The sequence below is a fragment of the Drosophila sulfurigaster genome, chromosome 2R (genome assembly GCF_023558435.1).
Source record: "Drosophila sulfurigaster albostrigata strain 15112-1811.04 chromosome 2R, ASM2355843v2, whole genome shotgun sequence".
NCBI classification, from domain to species: Eukaryota; Metazoa; Arthropoda; class Insecta; order Diptera; family Drosophilidae; genus Drosophila; species Drosophila sulfurigaster.
In genome coordinates this window covers 5535776-5558197 of record NC_084882.1, presented here as the reverse complement: position 1 = coordinate 5558197, position 22422 = coordinate 5535776, and the positions used below count along the sequence as shown (strand labels likewise).

The window sequence follows — 22422 nt, the reverse complement described above, 5'->3', positions numbered from 1 at the left end:
TGTAATACGTAATATTCATGGAAGCTTATACGATTCTGCTTTAAAGTTATTTTTTTAAATTATTTATTTCTTACTGGTTATTTCAGCATATATTTTTTTAATATCTCTTATGTTTTTTCATAAAATAGTAGACAAAAATAGTTTAAATTGAGTTTTAAACTGTTTGTTTATTATTATATTTTTGTTTTTTTTTTATTACCATTCAATATTTACAATAATAAATTAGACAGTTATGCTGTAAATATGTTTGTATATATAATAGGTCTTCTATATTCAGTATATACCATTTATATATTTTTACCAAAAATTAATTGAAAACAAATGAAACTTACATACGTTTTCGGGAAATATATTTAAGGTACATATTAAGATTTAATTTTGATTAATTTCATTTAAATAGATTTGTAAATAATTTAATTTTGTTTTACATGAAGCTAAGCCCCACAAAATGTGATGTCAATTTGATTTACATTACTCTCGTTAACATTACATCAAACTATAGAGCTTATGTTAGATAACAGAGAATACAGAGTCTAAAGATGAATGTACGTAGTTTGTGTGTTGTGCTGTGTATATTAAGTTTCAAATAATCCCCAGCCCAGTGATTATTTAAACATTTATACAAATTTTGCCTAGTTTAAAAGGAACTTCCGACTATCAAATGTAAATGAGGAAAGCGCTCGCCTATCTTTGCCACCAGTTGTGTTTACTCCTCAATGACTGCATTTGTGAAAGAAAGAAGGAAGAAATGTTACGTGGTTTATTTCAAAATGATACTAATACTAAATACAGAGGAAAAAGTTTGATAAGTTGACAACAAACCTGGACGTTTGCCCCTCATGCCAAGAAAGCCGTTGGGCGCGCGCTTCTCTCCGATCAGATAGACCCAAGGGTGCACCACATTCTGCTCCAAGTCGTCGTCAATCATCAGATCACTCTTCTTTCCGCGCACAGCCACAAATTTGTTGTTAAGATCCGCGTACCGTTGTTTTTTTTCCTCGGACATCGTAAGCCTTTTTAAAGAGTTGACGCCACAACTGGCCACAGTTAGTTCCATAAATGTTTCAAATTATAGTAAGTGAGGTGTTTGTGATGAACAAATGACAAATACACGTATTTTTTATAATTGTGAATTTGGAATTTCCCATAGAATTTAAAATCGGTCCAGGGCTACATCTGATTCGCTTACCTCTGATAGTGCAGCTCGCTTGTAATGTTGATGCGAGACATCCTTTTTTTCCGCGTACACCAACAAATGAGTTGACTGGAGCGCGTTTTTCAAGCAACTCTAATGCGTCGACCTCATCATCAGAAACTTCACCATTAGCCATTGTAGGTCGTTTGCCTCTCATGCCGGTAAAGCCCGTCGGTGCTCGTTTCCCCACATCGCCGCCGTCGATCGCCAAACGCTCGAGAAAGTCTTGCAGAAATGATTCCCGAATGCGTTCCTCCTCCATGTTTTGAATTAAGTCTCGCAGATGACTGTTGCCAGTCGAGAACTTCTTCCCGCGGACCCCAACGAATGCCATTGGTGCTTTTTTCAATCTCTGCCCATTCTCATTGTAAAAGCTGCTTTCACCGTCCTCACCATAGTCTATCGGATCCGGGCCCAACCAATTCGCATCAGCTGCCGCCTCTTGTTCTTTTTTACCTCTCATACCAATAAAGCTGGAGGTCGGTGCACGTTTAACCAAATTTCTTGGCATCTGATGTATGCCAGGCGTCGATGTGCTGATTGTGTTACCATCTGAATCTGCTGCTTCCACATCAACATCACTACTAACAGCAGCTGCCGCTGTTAACAACAAGAGCAACACAAACAGTTGTTGATTATGCATGGCCAAGTTTTTCGAGAGTACCGATAGATGGCGTTTAAATCTGTAAAAGTGGATAAGGCAACATGAGAGTTTTATTAAAAAAGAATTTAAACATTTTAATTACTGGGTATCATTTAATGTTTATTATTAAAAAATGTATATATATTAAGTAAATAAGTTGACGGTATATTAAGTGAAGAATCAGAGCAGATATAACAATTCCCAATCTGAATACTAATGTGACGAATTAATCGACCTCGAATCGTTTTTGCAAATCTATACCGACGTAAAGATCTTGCAGGTAGCAGTTCTCTTACTTCTGGAGTGAATCACAAATTTATCATATTGAGGAAGTATGTGGAGTGAGGAGCTACGCACATACCATGAACAGCTTGTGATTTCAAATTTTCGTATTTCGCATGCCCCTGACTGCCAGACAGTCCAGTAGTCCACTGGATTGATATGCCTGACGGTATAAGCTAGCGTGACTACTGTACGCCCCTTTTAACTCAACGCTTAATTTCCCAAACGTCTATTTTTTGGCGCTTGGACAACTCAGTGGTTGTTTATCAGTCATTTCAAGTGTACACACAGGATGCCATTGCGCATTGTCTCTTCTTTTTGCCTAACATGCGGAACTGAGATTCTACCAGACTCGTCATAAACGATGTCTGTCAGAGGGAAATTTGAATTTCCCTCGGCAGCACAGGGGAATTTGCCGATTATGCTTGGAGAATAAATGTAACCTACTCTTAGGGCGGGGCTTTCCCGGATAACAGATAGTTGAAGCACTAGGTTAGTGGTCAACCCGTTTCTGAATTAGTAGTTTTCATCGATATAAAGTAGAATCCGGTTATAGCGACTTTTAAGGAACCGACGATTTAGCACTAACCAAAAGGAGTACAAAAATTATTTTTTTTTTTATTTTATGGTTGCTAAGTTCGTGATAGGATTTTAAAATAAAACAAATTAATTTTTTAATCAAAACAAAAAATTTAATAAATCTAATTCAATAACATGATTTTTTTATAATAAGTCGTATACATACATATTAGTAAGCATAAGTTAAGGCGACACCTAAAATTAACAGAGAGTAGTGAATGTAAGAACCTTCGTGTCGTGATCACTGATAAATACTAACAGCGTCGTTAGATGCATAAATATGTTAGCATTATTTCGCTGTATTTTTTTTTCGTCACAATATCCGGTTGTATTTTGCGGTTTGTCGCTAAAAGCGGAAACTTACTAAGCGGAGGCCCTTTCATATAAATTTGTATAGGGACCAACCAAGACATCGAGTTTTCGTCGCAATAACCGGATTCTACTGATTGTATCTTTTGCATCAAGAGCATATTAATATTTTTTAGCGTTGAACAACAAGTGTGAAAAGGAACACGGATAAAACTACATCTTAAGATATAACACCTTAGAGAAATGTTATTCCACTTATTTTACTGAGCTGCTTAGTCAATAATTAAATTGCATGTATGAATGGAAAATAACATGTGGAAACTTTTCTTTTAAGAGGCATATTGAAGTATAAATTACCGGTATCCAACATAAATTTTGTGAAGAACTTCTCAACAAATTGAATTGTGCTCTACAGAAGAGTTGCATAACATGCCTTAGATGCTTTGTATATTTTAAAGATGCATAACTTATGGATAACCGATAAATTGCGCGAAGACAGCATCGATTATAAACGTGTAAGGGCGTTGTCAAAAAGTCAAACATGTCCAGAACATTAAACAAATTGTATATATATGCCGCCTACAAATATGTTAAACTGAGAAAAAATGCAGTCCACTTTATGGGTTGAACTTCTAATGGATAATCGATAGATGGCACTGAATGCTGTGTTGGTTAATATACGGATAAGACTATTCTCAGATAATACTTGAGCATCTACAAAACTGTTAGATTAGAAAAATTTGATGTATCAATCGAATATAATTGGTAGTAATACACAAAGGTTTAAAGAGTCGCTATCAATAGTCACACTATTAATAAAATTAAAAACACTTGTGGGTAAGGCTGTTAAAAATTATGCATCTGTCAACAACAAAAAATTTAACAGTTCCTGACAAAGATTTGTATAGTCGTAGGCATTTTATTAAATAATACTATATTGTTGATTTATTTTTTCTAAAATCATGCCGCTGTTAACGATAACAGTATAACAAATAGCTGCTGATTATGCTGGGGAGAGAAAAAGTGTAGCATATTTTAAGGGTTGGGCTTATAACCGATCGATGGAGAGAAATAGTGAAGTATATCTTAAGGATTGCGCTTTTAATAGTTAACCGGCAGATGGCGCTGAATTTTGCGATAGTTTATAAACAGATGAGAATATTTTAAGATTAAACAAATTATAAATCTCCGCTGCTTACCAGAATTACATAAATTTTATTAGCAAAATCGTATGTTGTAACGAATCACTAAGGAGGTATTCGTCTGGTGCTGGTGGAAGGTTTACTAGTGTGGCGTACGCGCTGGCTTCTCCGGGCTTTGCTCAGATAGCATGGGGTTCAAGGAAAGGGCCAACTAATAGGACGCACCACTTATAACAATAATACATTTAAAATTCGCGTACATAGGGAAGACAGAGAAGAAGGAGAGTAATGGGAAGGTTACATTAAACAATAGTGAAAGGGAAGAGACAGGGAAGGAGAGGAAGGTAGGTTAACAAAGAAGACGGAGCCACTCTCTCATGCAACACAGCTGTTATTGTGTGCAGACGCCCACCCTACCATGATCCTGCATTCATTGCCAAAAACTAATAGTTGGCAGGATCCCTAAAAGAAGTGGTTCGGCTAACCTACTCCTGCTTGGTTATGCATGGTTCCAAATAAAAGTAAACAATTAAGCGGACATACTTAATTTATTAACAGATAACAAAAATACTTTGAATATTAACAACATTATGAATTGACAAGAAAAAAAATGACAAGAAAAATAAATAAATAAATAGATTAACGGACTAACATAGTAAGTGTGTATGAGGCGGAATTAATTAAATAAGGCCAAAAGGAAAAAATAAATAAATAAATACTAACAATAATTAACCTATAAATATAAAATATGTTCTAGCATAATTATAATATAAATAATTATTTTTGAAGTATTAAATGGAAATAAAATGAAGTGAATCCAAAATGATTGTTAAAATTAACTAATTTTGGTTCATTTAGAATGCATTGCTAGCATTTAGAATATAGGCAAACATTATATTGAAATTAAATGTGGATCAGCTGATGGCTGTCACTCAAATAAATGACTTGCTATTGCCAGTCTCACAAGGTCATTGACCGCTGGGACTGCAAACAGCTGTAGCAGCGCAATGGTCAGAGGGACCACAAGCAAACGAAAGCTTTAGCTCTATCTCATAAGAAATCAATAAGTTAGAATGAATCAGACTTACATACAGTCGCGACTCCCACGCAGAAAGATCTTTCCTTGTGTTGGTGCCTGTCTGTGCACTATGGGGCATTTTCCATTTTAGCTGGCATTTAGGCGTTTTTGAAAAGTGTTCCAATTAGAAAAATGTTAATGTCAATGCATTAACAGAACATCAAACTGTTATGGCTCATACCAAAAACATGTATATCTAACAGCTGTTTTGAGCACAACAGCTGTAAAGTCAGTTGTTGCATTCGAAAGCACGCTTGCTAAGTTTGCATATTTTTATTGAGTGAACTTTGTTATTCATTTATTTATTTTGAAAGCTATTATCAAAAAAATAAGTGATGGATAATAATTTCGCATGTTTGTACTATATGTTAAAAGTAAATAATTAATCAAATTGTGTGTGTTTATACTAAGATTTTGTAATTTTTTAAAAGCTTTTTAAGCTGGATTTTGAAGAACAATTTTCAACTTTGGAAAGGATTTTGAAAATGAAGTTAGCAAAAGTTAGCAAAACCTTCAAGTGTATGTTGTAGTGTTGTCAATTCTTAATCCACCAATAGTTGTCTTTTTCTGCACTTTTGCGCACAATTGGCGCAATTCGCATTTTTCTCAGAGAACCTCACGTTTTCCAACACCGATTTGTGCTCTGCAGAGCTCTGTAGGAAATAGAGAGAAGGGCCGTCTGAAGCAATGTTTTGTGAATAACTTCCTTGTTTTTGATCCGATCGGCACAAAATTTGCAGTGCACATCCGGGATAGGATTTACATTATGTCTTCCAAGAATGGGGTCGTTTGCTCTAAAATTGCTCAAAATATTCAATTTTTTTAAAATTTTGAGGGCGGAAGGGCGGGGAAAAATTTTAAGGGCGTGTCGAATTCTGAAGGGTAAGTATATATTGGTGTACAAATTTTATAATACTAGCTCCATAGGTGTCCGTAATATTCAATTTTTTCCGATTCTTGGGGGCGGTAGAGGTGTTGCCACGCCCACTTTTCTATGATAGATTCCTTGGGAATATAGTAACATAATACCGAAAACTGCAGTAAAAATCTCGTATGGTTTACTCGTAATATTAAATGCCAGCTAAAATGGAAAATGCCCCATAGTGCAGTGGCTGATTATGTTGGAGAGAAAATTAGTGCAGTATATTTTTTTAGGGTTGCACTTCCAATGGATAACCGATAGATGGCGCTGTATACTGCGATGGTTAATTTACCGATAAGGCAAACAAAGTTAAACAAATCGGGGATGCTTACAATTATGTTGGATAGATGATAAGTGTAGACTACTTTAATCATATAATATGATGCGAGCAAGTCAAAATGTCTTGTAGTATCATATTCGAGATTTAAGAGTTGCAATCAACAGCTACACTATTAATAAGATGAACAACATTTTCAGATAGGGTTGTTGAGCAAATTTGACACATGACATTAACAGAATATTAACAGAATATTAAACAGATTCTGAATCTGAAGTATTTAAGGTTTTGCTTTTAATGTATAACTAAAACTAGGCATTCGAGATACACAGATATTGATCGGGTGAAAGACATCTGGAAATATGACTTATAGTAGGTACATATGGTATTATTGAACTCATTTATCTGAGCTGTTAAATCTTATGTATCTTGTAAGGATTAATATTAGAACTAGTCAGTGTTAACTAATTCTGTAATGACGGCATCTACAAAATCACTCGGATTAAATAACATTAACCCTCTAAGCCCCAAGAGTGCCTTGAGGCACTCATTTACATTGCGTTATTGTGGAAAGTGGCATTAGAGGGTTAATAGAATTTCTTCATACTTTGTGCTGCTAACGATCATTAGGCGAAGCATTAGTATAGTCTGTTTTTAGGGGTCTCACGCAAATAAACAGACGTGTCATTGGAAATTTTTAGCTGAACAATTTACAATTTATGAATCAAGTCAATATTATTATAGTTTTAAATATCAAATTCATCAAAAACTCTATAAATAAATAACATAAACAAAATTGTTGAATAAGATTATTTCGCAAAATGAGCAGCAATCATCGAAAAAAGCATAAATTACAGATGTTAGTTTTGTTAGCCAGAAGAGTCTAGTATGTGTAGCCTGCTTTTTGAGTTGAGCTTCGTATGGATAACCAAAAAATGGAGTTGAATGTTAAGACGGTTATTAAACAGATGTGTCAATTATTTTCATTGATCATTGATCTTTTACAGTTGCTTCTTATGCTGGAAAGAAGATTAGCCTGCCTTTTGGGATGTGTTTCTAATTGATGCCTGATAGATGGCGCTGAGTCTAGTGACTCTAAAACTCTATTGTCAGATAAGTCTCGCACACAAATTTAACAAATTAAACAATGAATTTTATTAAACAAAAATATCATATCCCACTATATATTAACAGGGACGCCCCTAGTTTGGGTTTCTTGTGGTAGCTTAAGTCGTTTGAATATTTTATATGTAAATATACAATAAAAGTTCAAGCAAATATTTACACTTCTTTGTTAAATTACAGTATTGCATTGGATGTAGGCATAAACATATTGAGGCCAAATTAAGCACAGCAACAACAAAAGTTGCTGAATATAACAGAAGATTATTATAACTTGACTTATTGTCACGGTTGCCACTTTTGGTACAAATGTACCAAAACGGGTACATTTTTTATGCGTTGGTACATTGGATCACTTTTTTACGTTCTGGTACATTTTTAATATGCCCGTTCTAGTATTTATATTTTTCATAAAATTTTATATTCACACATATTATTTTAACAAATGGCTCAGTTCCACCATACACAAATTTTGTTTCAGTTAGAAATTGAACCACGACTAGCACTGGAAAATATCGCATACAGTCGATTTGCGATGTATCGTGTCAATTGAGAAAATATGTATGTATGCGCCAATGTAAGGTGCATCACTACGTAACCAGTTATATATTGTGAATCACAATTTGTGAAATACAAAAAAATCTTTCGTGAAAAAATTTGTGGTACATTTTTGCTAAAATTGGTACATTTTTTTTCAAAATTTTGGTACAAAATTTTGGAATGCTAGCTTATAGTTGTAATTCTCTTGGCCTCAAAAAGTCGTTAGATGGCGCTTAATGATGTGAAAATTTATAAGAATTACAGTAGTCTGATCAGATTGTCATAAGTTGAACAGAAATGTTATACTATTATTTATATCACTGATAATATATGATAATATTTATTTATATATATATTGTTAATCAATTTTAAAAACAAGTAAGAAAGCTACAGTCGAGTGTGCTCGACTGTGAGATACACGCTACCCATTTTTAATAAAGGCAAAATATTGCGGCATCATTTTCAAAATATACCGAATATGTTGCAAATATACTGGTATATCGATATAGTACCGCATTCAAAATATGCCATAGACGGCATAATATACCAGATTGTCACCCAAAGCAACTAAGACCCCCAGTAAGTAGGCGTTTTTTCCCATACAAAAGTATTTTTTTAATAACTTCGAAAATTTTTATCCAATCGCAACCAAATTTGTAGGTATCATAACTACTATAGTTATTACTGTATATACCGAAATTCGTAACTCTAGCTTTACGCTTGTTATTCGATTTTTTTGATTTGCGGGGGCGGAAGTGGGCGTGGCAAAAATTTGAAACAAACTTGATCTGCGTGCAAACATAACAAATGCTGTCGAAAAAAAATTATAGCTCTATCTCTTATAGTCTCTGAGATCCAGTGTTTCACACGGACGGACGGACAGACACACAGACGGACAGACGGACATGGCTATATCGTCTCGTCTGTTGACGCTGATCAAGAATATATATACTTTATAGGGTCGGAGATGCCTCCTTCTACCTGTTACATACATTTCCTGCCGGCGCAAAGTTATAATACCCTTCTACCCTATGGGTAGCGGGTATAATAAGATAAGGTTATTTTTATAGCTCTAGATAAGTACTTTAATTAGAGCTAAGAATGGTTTTCGAATTTTCTTTCTGTTTTGTTTTCTGTTCTGATAATTGCAAAAATTAACAAATTCGTACGCAAAACCAAAAAATGTTCGAATTTATATATTTTATCGTAAAACAGATCTAAATGTAGTGCTTATCTAAAGTTTAAGAATAACATTCTCTTATTTTTAAAATTTTTTCAGTTTATGTTATTTTTACTGTAAAGAGTCTCACACGGGACAAATTCCGTCCCATATACATCCTTATACTTTGTTAAACTGTTTTATTAATAAACCAAATTAGTTATTAATTGAGATTTAATTATAAGGGTAAATCATACAAGAATGTTTGAATATTTTTAAATATGCAATATACAATATACAATCTTACGGAGTCTCCTCTTATGATTACTAGTTACATAAATATTATATTTACATGTGAAACGAAAACCCTCAAAGTGAATGTTTTCAGTGCGTATATACGACTGCGATAAAAAACGAAGGGCTGTTACAATAATTTATAGCCACTAAAACAAATATTTACAAGCAACCATACACACGCGAACCCACCTTGGAGTTGAAATGGGTTGTTGCAACGATGCAACTGCTTGTGATTGCCATTGCCATTGATTATGCTTAGAAGTTGTCAACACCCTTCGGCTCGTTAAGTCAAATTGCCAAGCAAATGCTTTGCCAATGCCTCCGAGGCACTCTCGAGAAGACATCTATGCATATCCAAAGATAGCTAGGCAAATGGTGTCAGAGCGCACAAGACTGGCAACAGCAACAAATGAGGATGCCATCATTCATCACGAATCGACTAGAAAATACCCTGAAAACTACACAATGAAACGGACAAATGATGAATTTGCTACATAAAGAGTGCCATAATAGTAATATAAAATAAAAACTTTATCTCATCCTATTGCATTCCTTTTCAGTTTATTCTTCTATGAGAATATGTTCCAACTTAGTACCGCAAGAATTGATCTTAGCGTGGAAGACGCTTTCTCAAGTAAGTGCCCTGGTTGATGTTTGAATTTTCAGGGTATATTAGCACTAACGATGCGCGCAGAGAAAACTGGAAACAAGTAATTCAATTGATTGTCGCTGGCGACGGAATGAAGCCGGCAAGAGAGAGAGAGAGAAAGAGAGAGAGAGAGAGAGAGAACGAGACCGATAGTGTATAGGAAGTGCAGACGCCAAGTGGCAATTGAATTGAATGCAAAAAAAGCATGCATTTGAATTGAATTGATGTTGAATTTGTGGCAATCAACAGGTTGGCGAGGAAACCGACCACTAACAGTTTGTATTTTATGCTGTTCGAGCATGTTGTTTTTGGTTCTGGTTTTGCTGGCTCTCAGCTTAAGTGCTTTGTTCTGGCAGTTTTTTAAATAAGCAACCCAACACTAATGCAATGGAAAATGTCAAAGCGTCTTGCTGTGGCAGGCGGACACTCAAACCCCAAGTATTATAGGACCAAAAGTTTCAGGCGCAAAATTAGCAGGCAGCAAAGTGTGAAGCTTGAAGCTTCCTGTTTGCGCGCCGCTGTCGTCTCTTCGGGCGCCTCTCATCATGACATGAAAGTGACAGCAGTCCGTAGACAGCAGAGAGCAGCCGACGGACGGTAGAACAATAGCTTAGAAATAGGACCAGACTTTAACGGTCCTTAAATGTGTATGTGCAATATGTGTGTGGCCTAAAGCTAAGCTGTTAACATGAGCTTGTGGGTGAGTGTGTGTTTGGACTGTCTAATTGTCTATGCGCAGAGTGTGTGTGCTCCTTTCTGTGTGTTTGCTTTGTGCATCCCGGCGGACATTTTAAACTGCCATCGGGCGTGTGAGCATTAAAGTTGTGTGAGAAGCTGCCGAGTGAGATTTACATTTTGGACTAGAACGTGCCTTGTCCATCTCTGTGCAACTGTATGGGTAATAAAAGCCCATTAGCCCAGCTGGTGACCCGCAATACAAGAACGACGACGACATCGGCAGCAATAACAAACATACAAAATTAATAATAAAACAACACAGAATAGAATAGTCACTTTTTGGCCAATTGGCCCATCTGCTTTTCCGGCTCCGGCTCCGAGTCTATCTCGCCCTGTTTCAGTTTGGCCTGCGGCTGCATTGTCAACTCGTCATCACCCTCAACAACAACAACAGCAACAACAACTCGGCGAGGGGAAACCAATACAACATTTATTTGAGCAACAGTTAATGCATAGAATATGAAGCCCGTCCGTTTTGTTTTTTTCATATCCTTGCCTTTTCATGGCTACCCTGCAGCTGCAGCCTATTTTAAATTTTGTTAGCATAGCAATCAGACTCATAGGAGTCATTGTATGGATATCCGACAATCTTTTCACTGAGACATTTGAGTCAATCGAAATGTGTTTAACATACATAAACACTGGATAATATTATGGCATATGTGTCTAATAAAATGTCAAATTATTCTTAATTTCTTTTACAAACGTAACGCATTCAATGCTAGCTTTCAAGAAACTCTGACAACGACTGAGATTATGAATAATGACGGTTATTAGCGTCATTAATGCAAATAAGGAAGTATTTTTAGAAAAATTATACATTTAATTAGAATTTCTACATTTGTTCTTTTATCTGAGAATCGTCAGTTTTAACAATCTTATTGCTGATTCGGTCACAAAGAGATTGATTATATATTATATATTTTTTTTCGTCATATTTCCCATATTTCGAATACAAATTGAATGCCGAACACGCTTACACACACAAAGGATATTTCTGTACACTTTTTCTAAAATCCAGTACAAACCGTAGCATTTCACTCTATGTATGTTCACATTTGTGTAGTCCAGAAATATATGTACATACATACACACAAACGTAAGCAAGCGCATTCGGCGAACAAGTAGGTCGAGCCCACAAATACGAGCACTCAAGAATACCGACACATGTTGTCTGTCGAATAATCCATATATAATCATACATACATACATACATAAATGTTTCTTCTGTTCGACTTCTAGCTGCATTTATCAACAGCTCGTAGCCAACGATCGTTCAGTGAGAGCTTAGCTTCGAGGCAGAACGCACACGCTTGGCTTGCTTCGTGAAATGTGCCCAGCATTTATGCGGAAAAACAACATATGAAGAGCACAATACAATCTATTACCAATAAAATACAGTATAGTATAAACAAGAGCTATCCTGGTGGACATTCTTTGACGCGATTTAAAGGAAACTAGACCGAGAGGTGAGCAATTGTGATAAGTGTGTCATTAAACTGCAAAGTAGGCTCTGCTATCATTAATGCAATTTTGAAGCGAACCCAGCGTGAACCCTCGGCGTGAAGTACCGACTACTACTAAGCTGATATTCCATAGACATTTCGCTGATCTTTAGCACCTCGCAACAATACGAAGAAGAACAAGAACGAAAACAAAAACAAAAACAGCGACAATGGCAACAAAGGGAATTTCTTAAGCAAAACACAACAAATTACTTTCTTCACTGCCAGTTCAGAGTAGGGGAGAACTCTTCAGGGGAACTGGGACTGTGCTGAGGCATGCAAAATAATTGAATTGGATCAAATACTTAAAATGCTTGTCTCATGTTGTGCGATTGCCCGACACTGAATAACATTCGAAATGTTCCTGAGAATTTATTGTGGTTCTTCATACACTTACTGCACGGAAATGACGAGCTTCGTTTCGTTTCATTTCGGCATATTGTACATACTTATATGAATGTTATGTTTGTATGTGATGTAATGGAGTCCGAGTACATAAATGAATATACATATGTATGTACATATAGGGGCAAATCATTTTAGTGATTGCATTAATTTTGGACAGGTCTATGACATTGGCCCAAGTTCACGGACGGAAGTTCACAGATCATTTAATTTAATCTCAATTAGGCACAAACATTGCATTAGTTCTGATACACTTCAGCAGATCCGTCCATAACACCACTCTCAAATGTACATATATGTATAGGAAGTAGAAGGTGGGATTTACAAAATGTAATGTACTTAATAAGTTTATGGTAACAACACAGCAGCTATTTGTAGACGCATCAGATTGAATACTGATGTAAGAGCTGTCTAATCATTTTCATTCTAATTATGAATTTTAGGTTTTTAAAATCAATTAATGTTTAATAATTTGTAAAAACAATAAGAGCTCACGCAACGAGAAAGAGAAAGATGAATAAAGTTTTCATTCTTTATACCCGCTATCCATAAGGTGGAAGGGTATTATAACTTTGTGTTTCAAGGAAATGTATGTAACCGGCAGCAAAAGTCACCTCGGACCTCATAAGGTATATATATTCTTGATCAGACGAGACGATATAGCTGTCTGTCCTTCTGTATGAATCACTCAGAGAAATAAAGTAAAGCTATAATTGTTTAATTTGCCTGCACTCAGATCAAGTTTGTTTTTTGGAATGTTGAATACAACGCGTAATTATACCCGCTACCCATAGGGTAGAAGGGTATTATAACTTTGTGCCGGCAGGAAATGTATGTAACAGGTAGAAGGAGGCATCTCCGACCCTATAAAGTATATATATTCTTGATCAGCGTCAACAGCCGAGACGATCTGGCCATGTCCGTCTGTCCGTCTGTGTGTCTGTGTGTCTGTCCGTCTGTCCGTCCGTCCGTATGAACACCTAGATCTCAGAGACTATAAGAGATAGAGCTATAATTTTTTCGACAGCATTTGTTATGCTTGCACGCAGATCAAGTTTGTTTCAAATTTTTGCCACGCCCACTTCCGCCCCCGTAAATCAAAAAAATCGAATAACAAGCGTAATTATAAAACTAGAATTGCGAATTTTGGTATATACAATAATAAGTATAGTATTTATGATTCCTGAAAACTTGGTTGCGATCAGATAAAATTGTCGAAGTTATTAAAGAAATACTTTTGTATGGGCAAACACGCCTACTTACTAGGGTCTAATATACCATTTGGTATTTTCAGTGTTTTTAGTATATTTGGTATATTTTAATAATAATACCCCAAAATATATTTTTAGTATTTTTGCAGTATATTTGGTATATTTTGAGAATAATACCGCAAAATATATTGCTTTTATTCAAAATGTGTAGCGGGTATCTCACAGTCGAGTACACTCGACTGTAGCTTTCTTACTTGTTTTCATATTTGGTTGCGATTAGTTAGATAAAAATTATAGAAGTTTTTGTATGGCAAAAAACGGAACTTAGTCGTCGGTTTTATTGAAACTGGGTAGCGGTTTTCTCGAGCACACTTTCGAATATAGCTTTCTTACTTGTTTATAGTTGTGGCGATATAGTGAACGCAATAGCCCAATTTTGTAATCACCAATATTTGAATTCCGAGCTGATTAGCTTATTTACTTGCAATAATGCACGTAATTTTCAGTCGGATTGTCAATAATAAACAAGAACGTATTTGTGAAAGTGAGAACTCGATTCGCTTTATTTTTTTTGGTTTTTTTGGTTAGTGCGCCCATTAAAATTCCGAAAAGATATACACAAATTATGTATATGCTACATATAAATTCTTTTATTATACCCGCTACCCATAGGGTAGAAGGGTATTATAACTTTGTGCCGGCAGGAAATGTATGTAACAGGTAGAAGGAGGCATCTCCGACCCTATAAAGTATATATATTCTTGATCAGCGTCAACAGCCGAGACGATATAGCCATGTCCGTCTGTCCGTCTGTCCGTCTGTGTGTCTGTCCGTCTGTCCGTATGAACACCTAGATCTCAGAGACTATAAGAGATAGAGCTATAATTTTTTTTCGACAGCATTTTTTATGTTTGCACGCAGATCAAGTTTGTTTCAAATTTTTGCCACGCCCACTTCCGCCCCCGCAAATCAAAAAAATCGAATAACAAGCGTAATTTTGAATTTTGGTATATACTATAATTACTATAGTAGTTATGATCCCTGAAAATTTGGTTGCGATCAGATAAAAATTGTGGATGTTATTAAAGAAATACTTTTGTATGGGCAAAAACGCCTACTTACTAGGGCCCTTAGTTGCTTTGGCCGACAATCTGGTACATTGTGCCGTCTATGGTATATTTTGAATGGTGTGCTGTATCGATATACCAAACATACAATTTGGTATATTTTTAGTATTTTTTTTTAGTATTTTCGGTATATTTTGAAAATAATACCGCAATATTTTGCCCTTATTAAAAATGGGTAGCGGGTATCTCACAGTCGAGCACACTCGACTGTAACTTTCTTACTTGTTTTTATTGTGGTCTTAGTAATTATATGAAAGAAATTAAGTACATTTACGAGATCAATTTAAATGTATAGAATGTCAGTGAACCATGTCCCAAATATGAGCCAAGTGGCAATTACAGTGAGGCATAGCTCACGTACCTAATCGTCTGCCAAATTGGGAATATCAATGTGAGTACTCACTCATGTTGCAATAAAAATTAATCTAAGAATTGACGCAACTTGATGAAAGTAGACTGGATTGTAAGCTAAAACCACAACAGCTGCCTAGAAATGCTCCGTGCTCAAAAGCAAACAATAAATATTTAATAAATAAATATGAAATATGAGTACGCATAAAATTAGTGCTGGTGAAAATGTCACATTCTTCTTTCTTATTGAAGTTATTAAACAAACAAAAAACCGCATAAATTCATAATCGAGTCTATCAATCGAGACGATGTATTAAATTTTCCAATTTTATAAGCAAGACAAACAGCAATTTTAACAGTTTTCCGACTTTTTGTCAGGCCGTCACTCATTTAGTCAGGAAAGCGACATTGTTGACACATTACTTATGACGACGACGACGACGACGACGACGCTAAATAACTAATTGAACCATGAACTTAAATTGATGCATCTCTTCTCAACGTAGCTTATTTGGTCTCGTCTCAACCCATATTATCTTAACTGTGAGATTTACGGAAGCAGCTGAATACATTCACTGCATTTACTCGGACTCAGGAAATTAAGTGACTTTTATTTCCGAGTGTGCACACGGATATTTCTAAGTGTTTACGATTACATTGTAGGCCAAACAATGGTATTATGACATGTATATAAATCACTTACGTGGAGGGGCTTCATTGCAACTTATCGACTTGTTTGTTTTATTTGCTTTTATACTCAAGTAATTGAATTAATAATAAAGGATTAAAGATGACTCCAATTAAACCGTAACTCAGATGGTACATTGTTGAGTATCGGTTTGGGTGTCAACTTGATTTTAACTTCTGTTATTAATATAGATTAGCTTGTAATCATTATTCTCTTTCTAAACAGAGATATACATGAATACTCATATTTTTTGTTTCAGGACATCATGAACTTAAAGCTAAGTTTTACGGCACTCTTTTCGCTCCTTTCGCTTGTAAATATCGTTACGTCTAGTCGGACGTTTGAGGTGGATTATGATAATGATCAGTTCCTAAAGGATGGACTACCTTTTCGCTTTATATCTGGTTCCTTTCACTACTTTCGCGCACATCCAGACACCTGGTCACGACATTTGCGAACAATGCGTGCCGCCGGCTTAAATGCTGTCACCACGTATGTAATATTACTCAGAGGGACGTCCCCTTTGAACGTTATTTGATTTAATCGTACATAATGCAGATACGTTGAATGGTCGCTGCATAATCCACGAGACGGTGTTTACGTTTGGGATGGCATTGCAGATCTGGAGCGCTTCATCCGTCTGGCGGTGAGCGAGGATCTGCTGGTGATACTACGCCCGGGTCCCTACATATGTGCCGAGCGAGACATGGGCGGTTTTCCCTATTGGCTTCTCACCAAGTTCCCAGGCATTCAACTCCGCACAGCCGATACTAGTAAGTGAGGACTACGTTAATCCAGTGGAACATAAACTAACTATCTCTTTGCAGACTATCTGAGCGAAGTTCGCATCTGGTACAACCAGCTGATGACCCGAATGGTGCCATATCTATATGGCAATGGCGGACCCATTATCATGGTTCAGGTCGAGAACGAATACGGCTCGTTCTTTGCCTGCGATCTCAACTATCGCAACTGGTTGCGCGACGAGACACAGAGCTATGTGAAGGACAACGCTGTCTTGTTTACCAATGATGGACCAACAGTGCTGCGTTGCGGCAAAATTCAAGGTGTTCTGGCCACAATGGACTTTGGTGCCACACGCGATCTTAAGAGTATTTGGGCCAAGCTGCGTCGCTACGAGCCGAAAGGTCCCCTTGTGAATGCAGAGTACTATCCTGGCTGGTTGACCCACTGGACCGAACCGATGGCCAATGTCAGCACGAATTCAATAACTGGCACATTTATGTAGGTGTTGCAAATGCTAGTGCCGAAATCAGTCATAAGTTTTAAGTTAAACTTATTTCAAACTCTTTCAGAGACATGCTGAATAGCGGAGCAAGCGTCAATTTCTACATGTTTTATGGCGGCACCAACTTTGGCTTTACGGCGGGGGCTAATGAGAATGGTCCGGGCAACTACATCGCAGACATAACCAGCTACGACTACGATGCACCCATGACAGAGGCGGGCGATCCCACGCCCAAGTATTGGGCTCTACGCCGCATCATTGGCAGGTATTTGCCTTTGCCAGATGTCCCAGTGCCAGATCCGGTGGCAAAGCGCGCTTATGGATCTGTTCGATTGGCTAGCTGCTGTACTCTGTTCTCCAGCGAGGGGCGACAAAAGCTGGCAACGGGTGTGGTGCGTTCCAACAAACCAATGACCTTTGAGGCATTGGAACAGAACTCCGGACTGGTGTTGTATGAAACCTGGTTACCGGCCCACTTCCAACGGGATCCGAGCGTCTTGTATGTGACCGGACTCGCTGATCGGGCATATGTCTTTGTGGACAATGAAATCGTGGGCATACTCGCCAGAGAGACGCCTATCTATGAAATGCCGCTGAGCGCGAGCTCCGGCAGACTTTTGCAAATACTTGTGGAGAATCAGGGTCGCTTGAACTATGGACGCCAATTGAATGACTTCAAGGGTCTGACAAAGGATGTACGATTGGACAAACAGGTGCTGAGCAACTGGAATATGACCAAGTATCCGTTGGAGTCATACGAAAGTCTGGAGCACTTAATTCTTGAGTCAACTGAGTCGGCACACTTCGGCTTCCAGGACCTAAAGAAACCACAATTATTGCTCCGATCCGGCCCTGCCGTCTACCATGGTGTACTGAACATCAACAAGAGCGATCAGCTGGCTGACACTTATTTGGACACGACAGGCTGGGGAAAAGGTATCGTGTTCATAAACGGCGAGAATCTGGGCCGATACTGGCCACTTGTGGGACCCCAGGTAACCCTCTACGTGCCTGCTCCAGTGCTTAAGATGGGTGCTAACCAAATCGTTCTGGTGGAATATCAAATGGCACCCACCTCAATGGAACTGCAGTTTCGCGATACGCCCATCCTGAATGGCAGATCTTAACATTAGCTTAGCTTAGACTAGAATTAGTGAGTGCGTTGTGCATCATGTAAATGTTTACTGGATTAAGTATTTTGTGAGGCATTAAAGAATGGTGACAGCGTCTTCATTTCTTTTGTAAACTTGTCGCCAAAAGACTCATTACAGCGGCAGCAGCAAAAACATGTGTGGCATGGGGCACACATGTGACCTTTGTGCGTGTACCGTGTCATGGCCTGCCACGGAATGCTTTGCCATGCCGTACCGTGCCGTGCCGTGCCGTGACTCCTTTTTGCCAAATTAATCCCAAATGATTGAAGTTCACACAACAGCTCAAACGCTGATGAACTGAAATCAGTAAAAGTCCAAAGTCAACGTCTTGGCTCGTTGGTTTTAGGGCCCAACTTTTAATATGTAAGTATGTTCACTCCCGTATGTATGTATGTCTTGACACCACACACACATACTTTTAGGACTTTTAAGTCATGTCAAATGAATATATAATGATGTATTCCTTAAATGCAGCGCAAATAAAACATACATTTTTTTTTCCAAAGCTATCCCCTTTGGTGAATGTAGAAAACAATATTAATGTAATATGTAGCATAATAAACTAATTTGTCTGTAAGATTTTATTGAACCAATGCAGAAAAGTGTACTTTTTTTAGAATTTGTTTAAACAATTCTACCGATTATACAAACGCCTGGAAACTCACAAAGTTACTTAATATGGAAGAGTCTTTTCGTGAACATTTAAAAATTTTAAATCGAGACGTTAGTCTCAAAATATGGGTTTTGAGTTTCTAAAATTATATTTTATTAAATTAAATTAATATATTATGTTTTATAGAGATTGAAGAAATGAGTTCAGTTTGAACCAAGAGGACCCTAAAGAGGTGTGTAAAATAAATCAAGAGTATTTGCTCGTACCGTAACAACTCCCAATTTGATCATATTGCCTCTGCAATGAGTCCTTTAAGAACAATTATTGTTGCCCTTGATGTTTAGGTTAATTAGGACGCGCTCAAATCCGCACAGTCCATCACATATTCTCGTTTACTATTGGACATTCATTTATTTTATTTTTTTAAGCATCTTTTATGTTAGGAGCATATGCGACTCGAGCACTTCCATGTCACATGCATGTGTGTATAGGCGAAGGTGTGTGTACCGTGTACATACTTAAATATATTTCATTCTGCTGCTTGCTACATATGTACGAGTATTTATGTACTAATTGTGACTGTTTGTTGTCCGTGTTGTTCTTGTTGTTGTTGTTGCTGTTGCTGTTGCTGTTGCTGTGTCCAAGTTGACATGAAACAAGTAGAGGCCCTGGGGCAGTTTAAAAGCTTCGCCTGATGCTTAGTTTACACAGCGACTCTGGGTTTTTGGTCATGTTCCCAGAGTCCCATAATAGACTCCGTGCTGCGTGCATCACATCATAGCACCGGATGCGAGTGACTTTAAGTTGTGACAGGCGTGCCAGAAGTGTGTCTTTACATTGATGTGGCTTTTTATTAGCTTGCCGCCGGCGTAGCTCAAATGCCAGCAATGTAATGAACAATATTACAAACTATCTATCACATACTGAATGAACATTGAACATTTATTTAGTTAGTCTTAGTTCTATTTCAATTTTATTTGTTTCGACCCTATACTCAATTTTTAAAATCGCTTTAATTAGCATACACTTCTTTTGGCCATCGATATGTGATTCGATTGAAAAAAAATTATTAACGTTAAGATCATCGCCAACATTATAATTACCATAATGTGAGCATGGTGTTTTTTTCCTGGGTAATCTTGGTTAGATCTGGCTCTAACAGTAACAGTAAATAAGATAATTTGTTTAAAATAAATTACAACTAAAATAACCAATCGCACCTTTAATTAATGACTTGAAAATGTTGAACATACTTTAACTTTTTATGTTATGTCGATGTGATAAACATATCATAATGAAATGCTTTGAAACATCCAAAAAATAATTTAATGGGTTTCACTAAAATTTCGTGCAAAGTAACTTTAGGAAACACAAAATTATCTGTGTTGTTGAAGCTTGAAAATCTAAATTTTAGTATATTTAATGACTCTCAATTCGAATGGACAGCTTCTTAAACAAAACATATTTTCAAACTGTTAACATGTGTGCAACTCACCAATCGCATACAATACAAATTATTGTTGATTAATATTGCACTTTCAATTAAAAATAGTTTAGGTTAATAATTGAATTGAGAGATTTGCTGAACTGTTGAGTTCAAGCTCGATTTTCTGTGGTGCGCGCCGAACGAACACGCCGAGAAGTATGCAACAACTGAGTGACAGATCAAAGCGGGAATGGACTTTATAACTGCTCGACAGGCGGCCAGCGAAGAAGAATACAAGTACAACCACAATTACACGTTTCTGATACGCTACGCTTTGCACACACACACACATATACACACACTCACACACACTCACACATACGCCGAACAGGAAACAACAATCACGAGGCAGTTCGTGGGCTGTTCGGCTTTCGCTTTCTCCATCTGTGTGTTCGTGCATATCAACAATTGGGCGAATAGAAATTCAAGTGCGCCTGTATTGGTAACTAGTATGTGAGATTGCGTAGTGTATGCGCGTGTATGTGCTGTGTATAGATGCTGGCATGTTTTCATGTGGGCGCCACTTTGTTGCAAAAACAGGCGAAATAATATGGGATGCATACTTTTAGGTCGCGGCGCGCAATTGAATTGAACGGAAATTCTGTTTGCATATGTGAATAAAACATTAAACGGGAAAAATTGAGGCTACTCTTTATGTGAAAAAATTATGCATTGCGGCAAAGTTACTTTTATTTTTAAATTAATTTTACAACTGGCGACTTTTTCTGGCGAACTCTTCACGTCAAAAATATTCATCATATTTGTTTTTTACTTGAATACAAAATGCCTGTTTACATTTACCATTATGTATTTACATTATTTTCATTTGTTTAATAAATCTTTTTATTGCGATGAACAGCAAACATTTATTGCCACTTTCGACTAAGTACATGCGTTTATGGTAATTTTTATTATTTTTTAGTATCTGCCTCAAATTGTTACATCCGTAACAGCTTAGTAAACTTAAACAGAGGCATCTTCCATGTACGTGCGCTTGGACTGCATTTAAACGCTGCTTGGCACTTGAGTCGAGGCCAGCTTTGAGAACTGCAACACCAAGACATAGACCGAATAACTTGAAGCTAAGATAAGATATACTGTGGCAAACCACTCATAAAGGCCAAGTGTACTATATGCAAACACATCCGCGAACTTGCACAACATCCCCCAAATTCACATCCACATCCTCATCCGAGCATCCTTTGCCTTTAGCCGAAAGGCATACGGTTATTACTGAACGCAGTGGCAAACAAGAATAGTTGAAAGCAAACCTTTAATATTTATACGAGTATAAATAATAAGAAGCATATCATGATCAGTTAATAAAATCAGAGCAGTTTCAGTTCTTCCCATGCCATTCTTGATATTTTTGTTGATTCTTTAGTGACCACTGTAGACAATAAAATTAAAGATGTTTGGCGCTTCCGTAAGGTAGCTTGTCGTTCATCCGCATACTTGAATCTGGCATCCTTTGAATTCGACGATTTTCGCGGCCATAAAACTCGATTGTGCAGAACTGCAATTTGCATTTAAATTGCCCAAGATACGCCATGCGATTCCGTGTAATACACAGATTGTGTTCTATTATAGTCGCAGTTGGAATTAACAACATTCAACGCATCACTCCGAAACTAAACCCCTTCGGTCTTTTAAGCACCCTATTAAATATTTACGCAGGCCATGACAAACATAATTAGCATT

The 22422-nt window shown here is 37.0% G+C and overlaps 2 protein-coding genes across 2 annotated transcripts; one reads left to right on the top strand and one right to left on the bottom strand.

Annotated features, from left to right (window-relative positions):
* Window positions 1-238: 238 nt before the first annotated feature.
* LOC133839187 (tachykinins) lies at window positions 239-20901 on the bottom strand. The gene is given in 6 exon segments (XM_062270578.1): window positions 239-720; window positions 823-994; window positions 996-1037; window positions 1190-1237; window positions 1239-1878; window positions 20731-20901. Coding segments are annotated over 5 exon segments (876 nt in total). The 5' UTR covers window positions 1839-1878; window positions 20731-20901; the 3' UTR covers window positions 239-706.
* On the top strand, window positions 12204-18696 carry LOC133839178 (beta-galactosidase). The gene is made up of 5 exons (XM_062270543.1): window positions 12204-12401; window positions 16479-16711; window positions 16778-16992; window positions 17047-17464; window positions 17536-18696. Exons 2-5 carry the CDS (start codon window positions 16485-16487, stop codon window positions 18593-18595), a joined length of 1920 nt encoding a protein of 639 aa, XP_062126527.1. The 5' UTR covers window positions 12204-12401; window positions 16479-16484; the 3' UTR covers window positions 18596-18696.
* Window positions 20902-22422: the final 1521 nt, after the last annotated feature.

Bases quoted from the DNA above. Each gene is read 5' to 3' on its own strand.
- LOC133839178 (XM_062270543.1), top strand. From the start codon at position 16,485: ATGAACTTAAAGCTAAGTTTTACGGCACTCTTTTCGCTCCTTTCGCTT. The intron at 16,712-16,777 runs GTATGTAATATT...TACATAATGCAG, and splicing joins GGCTTAAATGCTGTCACCAC to ATACGTTGAATGGTCGCTGC. The intron at 17,465-17,535 runs GTAGGTGTTGCA...AAACTCTTTCAG, and splicing joins TCAATAACTGGCACATTTAT to AGACATGCTGAATAGCGGAG.